The 12,650-nt window shown below is 44.2% G+C and overlaps 1 protein-coding gene across 4 annotated transcripts in view; it reads right to left on the reverse strand.

The window, feature by feature from the left end:
• Positions 1-4,907: 4,907 nt before the first annotated feature.
• Positions 4,908-12,650, reverse strand: part of LOC146026123 (uncharacterized) — a 78,902-nt gene continuing 71,159 nt past the window's right edge. For all 4 annotated transcript variants that reach the window (XR_014454365.1, XR_014454364.1, XR_014454366.1 and 1 more), the window contains 2 exons: positions 11,343-11,501; positions 4,908-5,252 (listed from right to left, as the gene is read on the reverse strand). Coding sequence is in view for 1 of the 4 variants with exons in the window: in XM_083156519.1 (XP_083012645.1) it covers positions 5,103-5,252; positions 11,343-11,501 (309 nt within the window). In the remaining 3 variants the exon portion in view is untranslated. The remainder of the gene's footprint in view (positions 5,253-11,342; positions 11,502-12,650) is intronic.

Here is a 12,650-nt window from a genome sequence, read left to right on the forward strand (position 1 = left end):
CAATATCCGAAAAAGACGGAATGAATCTTCTATAGTAGTTTGCGAATCCTAAAAACCTTTGTGTGGACTTGAGGTTAGAAAGCTGTACCCAATCCTTAATGGCCTGGACTGTTACTGGGTCCATTTAAAAACCCCTGGGAGAGATAATGTATCCTAAGAAAGAAATACTCTCAACCTCAAATTCACACTTCTCCAACTTAGCGTATAAGGAATTCTCCCTCAACCTCTGGAGGACAGCACAGACATGCAAGCGATGTTGTTCCAAGGATGAGGAAAAGATTAGGATATCATCCAAGTAAACTACCACAAAAACTCCCAGAAAATCTCTCAATACATCATTAATGAAGTCCTGGAAGACAGCAGGTGCATTAGCTAGTCCAAAAGGCATCACTAGGTACTCATAATGTCCTGTATGCGTATTAAACGCTGTCTTCCATTCGTCCCCTGCTTTTATCCAAATCAAATTGTAGGCCCCTCTCAAATCTATTTTAGAAAAAATAGAGGCCTTACGTAATTGATCGAAAAGAACAGAGATGAGAGGCAAAGGATAGGAGTTTAAGGAGCCATCCTTCTTCCCCACAAAAAAGAAACCCGCTCCGACAGGAGACTTAGAGGCCCGAATGAACCCTTTCCTAAGATTCTCCTCTATATATTCCTCCATGGCTTTCTCCTCGGGTAAAGAATACAATCGCCCCTTGGGCAATTTGGCATGAGGAAGAAGATTTATCGCGCAATCATAAGGTCTATGAGGGGGCAAGGTATCGGCCTCTTTTTTAGAAAAGACATCAGCATATGAGGCATATTGTTCGGGTAACCCGGGAAGTGAGGAGGTAACCATGCGAACTGGAAGAACCAAACATTTTGAGGCACACTGTTTACCCCAGCATAATAACTCCCCCGTTTGCCAATCAAGGCCTGGATTATGCAATTTGAGCCATGGAAGCCTGAGAACTATGGGTGCTTTGGGACAATGAAAAACAAAAAAAGACAATAATTCAGAGTGAGTAACCCCAACATGCACCTCTAGAGGCACTGTGTGATGGGTAATCCCCATGGCAGACGATTGCCGTCAAGACCGTACACTGAAATCTCAGGAGTGATGGGAATGAGAGGAATCTCATGATCCTGAATAAATCGAAGATCCATAAAATTCCCCGCAGCCCCACTATCGACAAAGGCCTGACCCTCCCACTTACGTACCCCAAAATAAATGCATATGGGAAGTAGGAGAGAGTTATTGGGAGATGTTACCGATAGGCCTGACAGGACGTCTCCCTGTGTCCTCAGGCCTTGGCGTTTCCCTGATGCTCAGGGCACGCATTCACCAGGTGTCCCCGATTACCACAGTAAAGGCAGAGGCCTCTGGACCGTCTCCGTGCCTTCTCCTGAGGAGACAGACGAGTCGCCCCGAGCTGCATGGGCTCCCCGAGGTCAAGTGGCGGATCCTCCGGGACACTGGGGAATGGAGCTGGAAGCGACCCTGGCTCTGAACGTCTCTTATGAAGCCGGCGGTCAATGCGGATTACCAGCTGCATGAGATCGTCCAATGAGGCCGGGGCTGGATACTGAACCAGGGAATCCTTAATCTGGTCTGCTAATCCTAGACTAAATTGGGAATGTAAGGCTGGATCATTCCAACCAGAGTCATTTGCATAACACCGAAACTCCGAACAATAGACCTTTGCTAGGCGATGACCCTGTTTAAAAGACCGGAGATGGGCCTCAGCTGAAGCTGCCTTATCGGGATCGTCGTATAATATGCCCATGGCTTGAAAAAATGCCTCCACTGAACGGAGGGCCGGACTGTCTGCCTTCAGACCAAAGGCCCATGTTTGTGGATCCCCCTGGAGAAGGGAAAATACCAGACCCACCCTCTGAGCTTCAGAACCTGAGGAAAGGGGCCGCAAGCGGAAATATAATTGCAGCTTTCTCTAAAGTTAAAGAATTGATATCAGTCTCCAGAGAACAGATCAGGGAGACTCATCTTCGGTTCTTTAACTGGTGCTGTCATGGCGGGTACCGCTCTCCTAACCTCCTCTTGAGACTCTACCCTAATGGTGAGCTCCTGTAACTGCTGAGTCAGAAGGTGGATTTGGTCAGCAAAAACCTGGGTCGGAACCCCTGCGTTGGGATCCATGGCGACAAGTACCAAAAACCCTGTGACCGCCTACTGGGGCCTGGGAATTTTTTTTCCTTTTGTTGGCCGGTTATAATGTTAGGATCCGGGGGCAACCTCGCCTGCCCTAACTCCGTTGCCTCAGACTAGGGTTGGCGGACGCGTGTAGAACTAGGCTTCGCCAATAATAGCCGTGTTCGAAGGAGCCAGTTAGTCTAGCTCAAACCCCAATGCCACCTGGTCTTAAGAGTGACAACGCGCCCACCAAGGCTAGGAGAGAACAAGGGGACAAACTACCTAAAGCCCACACGAGGCAAGGGGTCCCCGGACCCCCCAAGGGGGTGGCTACACCGGGAGATAAGGAAAGCCCCCCAAAGGTAATGCGACAAGGTAATCTATAGCAGTATGCAACAATGCTCTGAAGCGGTGGTAACTATACACAATGGCAACAATGCTCAGAAGATGATATGAAATAGTAACAATAGCAACAATGCTCAGAAGATGGTAGATAATAAACAATGTCAACAATGCTCAGAAGATGGTAATAATAATAATAATAATAATAATAGACCTCAACTGTACTCTCCTGCACTGCAATGACAAGCCCCACAATGCAGGTACCCAGGCTGGTAATTGGTAAACTAGGAGACAGGAGGAATACACGGCAAGAAGGTCCAATGACACAGCTGCAGCAGGGCAGGATGCTGGAACAAAGACTGCACGGCTCAGGAAGAATCAGGAACCAGGAATGCCAAGGGATTGCTGCGCAGGGTCTACAAAGCTATAACCAGCGTCTGTTCCCAGCAGACGCTGGCTATTTATTCAATTCTGCCGCCCCTGTGGCTCCTGACATCAGCCACGCTGACGCCGTACGCCAGGCGGAAGTTTGGGGCCGTTGCGGCAGAAGGAAGTACTGATCTGGAAGCTCAGGGCGTTGCCAGGCAATGACCCCGATGCTCCCCCGGCACACTACACTCGCCGCCCATCCCGGACCTGTCAGCTGCAGGAGAGGATCCGGGACGGCGGCGGCTAAAACTAGGAGAGAGATTAAATTGTTGTGAGAGATAAAGTACCGACTAAGGAAGCCAAACCACCCTCATTGTTTCAATTCCAGGATTCTGGATTAATCAAAATCTTAATTCTGGGATACCCAGGATTGATTTATAAATACACCGCTATATGGGTGGTAGAGTATATGAAACAAAATACCAGATAATCATGATATTGCCTGTACATTGAGTATTTCTTTTGCAAATGATTACACACATGCAGAACTGCATGGTACACTTGTTTATGTTCTGTTTCTTTTATACTTGTCATGATTGGACGCCATTCTGATGACAGGATAACTGTAAATAATAAGAGTGGATTGATAAATCTCTTCAAATGCCTAATGTGAGTTTGATTCATTTTCACCTCAATAGATGACCTGCCTACGTCATCTGTCCCTGGCCTCAATATTTCTGATGACAGCCCTGCTGAGATCCATTGTAAACCAGGTTAGGGGTTAAATCAACATTGTGATATTTAGGGGAGGGGTTTGGTTCATTACAAGGTCCATTGTACAGCAGTGAGCTGGTTAAAAAACACAAAGGTGGGGTCATGAATCTGCAAGGAATAATTGTCTATCTGTCCATAAACTGTGTGTGTGACTTCTTGGGGATCAGCAAGAAGGCTGGTAGTGACCCTGTGTTTCTGTGCAGTGTAAGTGTTAGGTTCTGACATATTATTCCCTTTTTGTTTTTATGAGATTTCTATGTACTGTATTTCCTGTCTGTTTGTAATTGTTTTAGAATCAGGGAGAAAAATATTTTGGAATATTTTTTTCAATTAAAAAATTAGGTACTTGTGAGTTATCTGGGCGCCCGATTTCTAAATCGGGTCGGATCGGGCACATCGCATCGCATCGCATGCGACCATCGGATGCGATGCGATGCGATGCGATGCGATGACCCGATTTTTCCATAGGAATCAATGTTAAAATGGACTGAGTCCATTTTAACATGGAATTCAATGGGAAAAAGGGGTTCTTTTCATACCCCTACTATCCAAGTGGGCATGGAGTTGGATATAAACCTGTGGCGAGCGTAGCGAGCCACCGAGCCCGAAGCGTGGCGAGCGTAGCGAGCCCCGCGAGGGGACACGGAATACCGTCCCCTCGCGGGGCTCGCTTCGCTCGCCACGCTTCGGGCTCGGTGGCTCGCTACGCTCGCCACAGGTTTATATCCAACTCCATGCCCACTTGGATAGTAGGGGTATGAAAAGGACCCCTTTTTCCATAGGAATCATTTTAACATTGATTCCTATGGAAAAATCGGGTCATCGCATCCGATGGTCGCATGCGATGCGATGCGATGCGATATCGCATCGCATCGCATCTGATTGTATGCCTTAACTTAAGGCATACAATCAAAAAATCGGGCGCCCAGATAACTCACAAGTACCAAAAATTATTAATTCTAGTGTATTCTCTATGTCCTTAACGAATCTATGGGCCTGTGAGGCCAAAAAGCTAAGCAAGTTTTGTAATTGGTAAGCCTGGATGCCGATAAGGGCAAGAGGTTATCGGATATCGATATTGTTATTCATTTTACTTTCCTTTTGCTGGGGGTAGTATAAGTTTATGAATTTTAGCATTTGCACGTATTGGAGTACCCATAAGTCTCTGGTGACGATTCTCAGATTGAGGTATCTGGAGAATTGGCCGAACAGGTCAGTGACAAAACTCAATGATCCTTTCAGATAGACATATATATATGTATTTTACCAACTGGTTTCTTTATTTCCCAGCAGAAGTTAAAGCAGTTGGAAACTGAGACAAATAAGATGATGAACTAGTTTTGTATATGAATCTTAAATTGCACAAAAATACTATGAACTACTACAACATTATAAGACATATATCATTAACTTCATCAAGTGCGATTTACTTTGTAAGTAGGACACTAGTAAGCTGAAAGCAGAAGTAGTAGCTGGTAAAACATTTCTATTCAGTTCCTGTCGCTTTTTGCTTTTGAATTAAAACTGATATCACAGCAGCCACTAATTGTGAAAATTGTTCTGCGTCCGCTCCGTTCTGCATGCAAGGTTGAGCCTGTGCCGCTAGTTTCTTAACATCCGGAGGGGCGTTAGGATCCTGCAGAGAAAAGAAATGTCAGCATTATTATAAAAGTCAGCGATAGCAACACTGACAAGTACAGGATATAGGCCCTTATTCAGATCTGATCGCAGTACAAATGTGTTCTCAAAATGGGCAAAACCATGTACACTGCAGGTGGGGCAGATGTAACATGTGCAGAGAGAGTTAAATGTGGGTGGGGTGTGTAGAAACTGAAATCTAAATTGCAGTGTAAAAATAATGCAGCCAGTATTTATTTACTCTGCACAGAAACAAAATAACTCACACAAATCTATCTCTCTTTAAACATGTTACATCTGCCCCACCTGCAGTGCACATGGTTTTGCCCATTTTGAGAACAAATTTGTACTGAGATCAGATCTGAATAAGGGCCATAATCTCTTATTCAATCCATTATTCATTCCATTATTGTAACATTCACTAAACAGATTCTAAAAAATGTAGACCGGGGCATGCTTAAAAAATCCCTTATTCCTTACCCTGCCCAATGTACCAAAGAAATGTTTTGGGGGAATACAGTAACGTGGTGCATTCCATGTTTTTTTAATAAGACTTCTTCACATTCAAAAGGTCGACATGAGTTTTTGGTGTCTATGTCAACATAGGTTGTCATGGACACTATATAAGTGCACCACCCCCTGTCCGCCAATCTGTCATTTCTGCTGACCAATATTTATTTCTCTGCCTTGTGCAGACTGCAGCAGCTGCCTCTTGTTATAGTGAGACAGGCTGCTGCTGGGCTGGCTGCAGGTAGAGGGTGCTAGCGCGCAGCTCCTTCCAGGCAGTACTTTCACATGGCTGTGTGAGAGAGCTGGGCGGGGAAGGCCATGACTGTCCGCAGCACTGGGTAGGTGAGTGTGATATATGCCCCAGGGTGTTATTATGTTGGCTCGAGTAGGCAGGGAATGTCCTGGCATTTGTTTAACGGGGTGGGGGGGGTGTCGCACAGGGGAGCGATGTTTTCCTTATGATATGTTTGGTGTGAGCATGCAAGGCAAACTGCTAGTTTGCAGTCCCGTTCGCACCTACCAGTGCAGGCAGGGGACATGGGGCAGCCGCGATGGGCTGAGCCCATGGGAACACCCAGCTTTTCATTGAAAACTCTGGGCGTTCCCATGGAAATTAGGCAGTGATGAGGCTGGAGGCAGGCAGGTGACGTCACCGGATGTCAGCTGCCCACCCTCTTCCCGGACAGGGAACACGCAAAGCAAAGACATCAGAGAGTGTCTTATTTTTACGTGTACCTTCAAAATCATTCAATGGTCGGCGACCTTCGAATGATTTGGTCCCTGCACCCAAGGCTGCGAATGTATGTTTATAGAAAACATCCATTTGCAGCCACGCGGGGAAATTCACAGCGTTGCATGTGAACCAAAATAACCTCCCATATGTGTGTATGCTGAGTGTATGCTATGTGTGTATCTATGCTGTGTATGTATGCACTGCATGTGTGTGTGTGGGTATGTATGTTTTTGTATGTTATGATGTTTTTGTATATATATGCTGTGTGTATGTGCAATGTGCGTTTGTGTGCGCGTTTGTGTGCGCGTGTGTGTGTGTGTGGGTATGTATGTATATTGTTGTATGTTATGATGTTTTTGTATACATTCTGTGTGTATGCAATGTGCGTTTGTATGTATGTATGTATGTATATATATATATATATGTGTTTACACAATGTGGTCACAAGCCATAGGGCACTCCAAAACTAGGATGTTTAGTGATTATTGTGTATGTATGTATATATATATATATATATATATATATATATATATATATATATATAGTTTATTTTTGGATTTATATCGGTAGTATTTACCTTGAGTTTATGGGGGAAATGTACTAAAATGTGTATTCTACTTCACATGTGATGTTGTTATGGGCAAACAATCAGAATCTACTTCTTATTTATTTAGCACCCTCTAGAAGATAGTAGACAGGATCTGATTGGTTGCCCATAGCAACATCACATGTGAAGTAGAATATAAATTTCCCCCACTGAATCATAGCAAGTACACAACGCGTTTCGTCTCCCATTTATTTGGATGTATTTTCTGAGCGGTACACCACGTCCAAATAAAATGGTGAAATCATTATTCATCTAAAAATGGTTCTCACCTTCAACTAATAAAAGAAGAAGATAAACTGATTCATTATCAGTAGAATAAAAGATTTACAGTAAAATTTCATACATTTTATACTTTGTACAACTGTGGTTGAGAATACATTGAAGTCCCATCTATGCTAAATCCTACAGAATCCTTAAAGATTCATAAAAAGTGCTACACCCCTGATTAAGTCTCATGAAGAGACGAAATGTGTCGGTTACTTGCTATGATTCATAATCTCAAGGAAAATACTACTGATATAAATCCAAGAATAAGCTTGTTTTAATGCTATTGTTTTAATAAATGTTTTATTTAAGATTATGGGCCAGATGTATCAAGCTTCAAAAGTGATAAAGTGGAGAGTGATAATCAACCAGCCAATCAGCTCCTACCTGTCATTTTTCAAATGCAGCCTGTAACAAGGCAGGTAGGAGCTGATTGGCTGGCTGTTTATCACTCTCCATTTTATCACTTTTTGAAGCTTGATACATCTGGCCCAAAGCCTTTGTTGATTATTGCTATATAAGTAAGGGGAAAGACATTTACTATTTGGGCGCTGTTTAACACTATTGATTGTGGCATTGTATTGGTTGGTCTCTCTAGTAGGAGACAGTGTTAATAGAGACCTCTTGCATCTAGTGCAAATTCTAGGGATATTGTATTCTATAATATATATATATATATATATATATGTACAGAAACCCCCCATGGAAATCCTGCATTTGCCCCTGCCTGCCCAGTTGATCTGTCAATCACACTGCCTGCTCCTGGTGCGGAGGCGTATGGGCAGGTGGCGGATGCACCGTTTTACAGTATCTTTAGATATATAAGGCATTGGCTGTGTTGTTTAATGCCAGTTATACAAATAATGCCCCCTGTAGTGCCAGTTATACCTAAAATGTCCCCTGTAGTGCCAGTTATATATATAATACCCCCTGTAGTATCAGTTATACAGAAAATGCCCCCTCTAGTGCCAGTTATAAATCTAATACCCCCTGTGGTGTCAGTTATACATAAAATGCCCCCTGTAGAGCCAGTAATGCATATAATGTCCTATGTAGTCCCAGTTATACATATAATGCCCCGTATAGTGCCAGTTATACATAAAATGCCCCCTGTAGTGTCAGGTATACATATAATGCTCCCTGTAGGGCCATTTATACATAAAATACACACAATAAACGGAGATGTGCCAGTCGCACTGAAGGTGTATTGATTAAATATGATAGGAAACCCCTCTAATAGGATAATCACTGTAATTAATTACGGGAGGGGGTGCTACCACGGACACAATACAAGGCAATTAAAGAGAAAAAAGGAAAGGGTGTCACTGTGTGGTGCACAGGAGGTGAATTTCACATAAAATGTAACATTTATTGATTTCTTTATAAAATGTTGCGAAATATTGACATAAAATATACACAAATTGACACGGACAAACGTATTAAAAAGGATACTCGATCCTCACACATGGGTTCCCCCGCTGCACTATCTCCCTGAAATAAGTTGGTTCTTCTTAAACAGCACACGCTACTCAAAGTCTCTAAAATATATATATATATATATATATATATATATATATATATTGGCTGCAGCCTCCTCATGAATAATAATGATTTGTGGTTTATCATCAGTGGAGATTTAATGAGGGGTTTGCAGTGACGTGAGCAGGCACAATGGATTGGTACAATATCTGGCGGTGTGTACTGTTCCACAGCCCCAATTTGTGGGCGAGGGATGTGTACCGGCTCAGACTACTTCCCCGAGTCAGTTAGGTGCAGCATACGGACTGTGTTTCCGATGTTGATCACCTGCCGCTCAGTGGGAGATCGTCAGCCGCGACCGCTATGCAGTGTTAAGCAGGGATCGTGGTGTACACGTATAACACCCCCGACACCTTGCTGCTCAGATACCAGAGATCAGACGGTGATAGGCGCCACACACCGCTGCTCTGTCTACACGGGCCCAGTGTCGACTGGCGTCCGTGGGTAGCGCTGCCATTTTAAGCTAAACAGAAATCAAAATACATTCATGGGGGTAGGGGAGCAGGGGGGATGCACACACTGTGGGTACAATGGTCTGCGTATGCTTCGCAAACAAGCTTCTCAGGACCAGCTTGTTTGCGAAGCGTACGCAGACCATTGTACCCACAGTGTGTGCATCCCCCCTGCTCCCCTCCCCCATGAATGTATTTTGATTTCTGTTTAGCTTAAAATGGCAGCGCTACCCACGGACGCCAGTGGGCCCGTTTTGACAGAGCAGCGGTGTGTGGCGCCTATCACCGTCTGATCTCTGGTACCTGAGCGGCAAGGTGTCAGAGGTGTTATACGTGTACACCACGATCCCTGCTTAACACTGCATAGCGGTCGCGGCTGACGATCTCCCACTAAGCGACAGTAGATCAGCATCAGAAGCACAGTCTGTATGCTGCACCTGACTGACTCGGAGAAGTAGTCTCTCCTCTACTCCCCCTCCTCCGCTCACTGACACCCTCCCACTCCCTGTCTCTCCTCTTTCGCTCCCAACCATGACACCATCTCTCTCCCTGTCTCTCCCCCTTTCTCTCCCTGAAACCCTCTCTATCATTCTCTTTCCATCTCTCTCTTTTTTATCTCCCTGACAACCTCTCTCATTTCGTTTCTCCCCTTTCTCTCCCTGACACCTTTTCTCACTTCCTGTCTTTCCCACATTCTCTCCCTGACATCCCCCTCTCTCACTCCCTGTCTCTTCCCCTTCCTCTCCTTGACAGCCTCTCTCTTTCCGTCACTCCTTTCTCTTGCTGACACCCTCTCTCTCTAAATCTCTCTTCCCCTTTCTCTCCTTGACATCCCCCCTCCCTCCTCCTTTCTCTCCCTGGCACTTTCTCTATCATTCTTTCTCTACCTGTCTCTCATCCTTTTCCTTTCTGACAACCCTCTCTCACTTCATCTCTTCCATTCTCTCTCTCTTTTATCCCCAACACCCTCTTTGTCTCTCACTCTCCTTTCTCTTTATTCTGGGTCCCCTCTAAGGGGCATTATAATGGGGGAAAGAGCTGGCCCTTTCACCCTTTCAAGATTTTGCTATGGGGCCCACAAAGTGCTAGTTACACCTTTGGCTGATGGGAGGGAGAAGGTGGAAGCTTTGAAGGTGCAAGGTTGTATCTCTGTCCAGACATTGCACATAATAACTGTGGATGGCAGCTACACTGCATCTCGCAGTGCAGTACTTTCACTGCCACCTCAAATATAACTGCCCATTTGCCTTTCCCCAGTGTTTCAGCTTATTCCTGTTATGCTGGGGACCCTGCTATATCCTCACATGACATAGTAATCATGAACACAACATAGACAATGTGCCACATAAACTCGCACATTATTATGGCAAGACGCCTACCTGTGTTCTCTAGGACCCTTTAGATTTGATAATTGAACTAATCTAATTTAAGTACTTTTATCTCTTGTGTAGCTCACTTCTAATAAGGGGCAAGATGTATAAAAGCTTCAAAAAGTGATAAAATGGAGAGTGATAAACAGCCAGCCAATCAGCTCCTAACTGTCTTGCCACAGGCTGGGTTTGCCAAATTACAGGTAGAAACTGATTGGTTGGCCATTTATCACTCTCCATTTTATCACTTTTTGAAGAAGCAGATACACATGTGGAAATCGGTTATGCAAGTGTGGGTGTGATTTCTGCCCCATACACTTCACCAAGATATCTCATGCTAGTATCACATGCCAGCCTCACACACGATAGCCCAGCAACTGATTTGGCAGCTCCCTGGGGGCTTGATCGCATGCAATACATTGTATGAAGTCATTTTGCATGTGATATGCTAAATCCTTGATGCAGCCATAACAATGTCTGGATATGACGTATGACTCCTGGGACCACGCATGTGATTGGAAGTGTAAAGCAGTGTACACAGTACATAGTCAAAATCCCTTAGAATGTTTCCTTGAATCGCCCCGTGTGTACTTAGAACTCAGATAGTACTCACCTTTATCATTTTACCAAAGTTATCCATAATCATGCTGTTGCAGTCCTCTCCTGACATTTTGCCATCCTTAGCACCTTTGCTATACAGTTCCGCAATTTTTTTCAAACAATCCAAAATACTTGAAGATTCAGCAGCCATTCTTTTATCTGATGCAGTAACCTGTGAAAAATAAAGAATAGATTTGTTGTAGACAATTCTGTGCAACATAAAGTGCTCGAAAGGGGATGCAGTTCAAATCCCGGCGGTCGGAATACCAGCATTCAAAATCCCGACGCCGGAATCCCAACTGCCGAAATCCCGACACTTTCTCCCTCTGTGGGTGTCCACGACACCCATAGAGGGAGAATAAATTAGTGTGCCGAGCGTAGTGAGGCACCGGGCCCACTGCGTGGCGAGCGCAGCGAGCCCCACAAGGGGGGGCCATCCACGCCCCCCCTTGTTGGGATTTCGGCGGTCGGGATTCCAGCATCGGGATTTTGAATGCCGGGATTCCGACCGCCTGGATTTCATATCAATCCCCTCGAAAGACCACATATTCAGAGCCTGGCAGTGGAAAGGAGCCTTAGGCAGGGTATTCAATCCCGGACGATATTTCCGATCCTCGGAATATCATCCGTTTTCGGGTAGAATAGATCGAATTGACATTTGATCAATTCAATGCCTGTAAATCCATGTCTTTTTCTGCAGAAATAGCTGCTAATTCACAATTCTGTGAATGCAGATTCAGCTTTTCAAAAATCCTTATCTTCGGCAGCTATATAGGCAGAATAAGTATTGCCCCATATTTCCAAATATTGGAAATATCGGCCAACGTTGAAAACCCTCCTTAGTCCTAGAATGTAAGAAATATTCAGCATGGATGGAAGGTGTAATGTACTGGAATACGACATATCAGTAAGCAAATACAACTTTCTCCTGGTCTTATTGAGTCAAGCAATAAAAATCAATGGGAGATGCTTCACTTTTCAATAAAGGTTTGATTATATATATATATATATATATATATATATATATATATATATATATATATATTCTAGTGGTATGCTGTAATATTGTTGACAGAAGATATTTATTTATGCCAATAAGCAATAGTAAATTGCATTTGTCAATTTTTCTATTATTTACAGTTTCTGTACTGGGGCTGGAACGTGGTGGAAGCTAGGGTTCTTTACTAACTTTGCCCACATAGGTGGGTGAACCTAAGAGGTAGCATCCAGGGTCCAAAGGCATAGCTGAGAATACTGAGTTTACTGAGGACTATGACCGGACTAGTACCAGAAGATGACTGGAATTGGATGGAAACGAATA

The sequence above is a fragment of the Crinia signifera genome, chromosome 8, assembly GCF_055691185.1.
Source record: "Crinia signifera chromosome 8, ASM5569118v1, whole genome shotgun sequence".
NCBI classification, from domain to species: domain Eukaryota; kingdom Metazoa; phylum Chordata; class Amphibia; order Anura; family Myobatrachidae; genus Crinia; species Crinia signifera.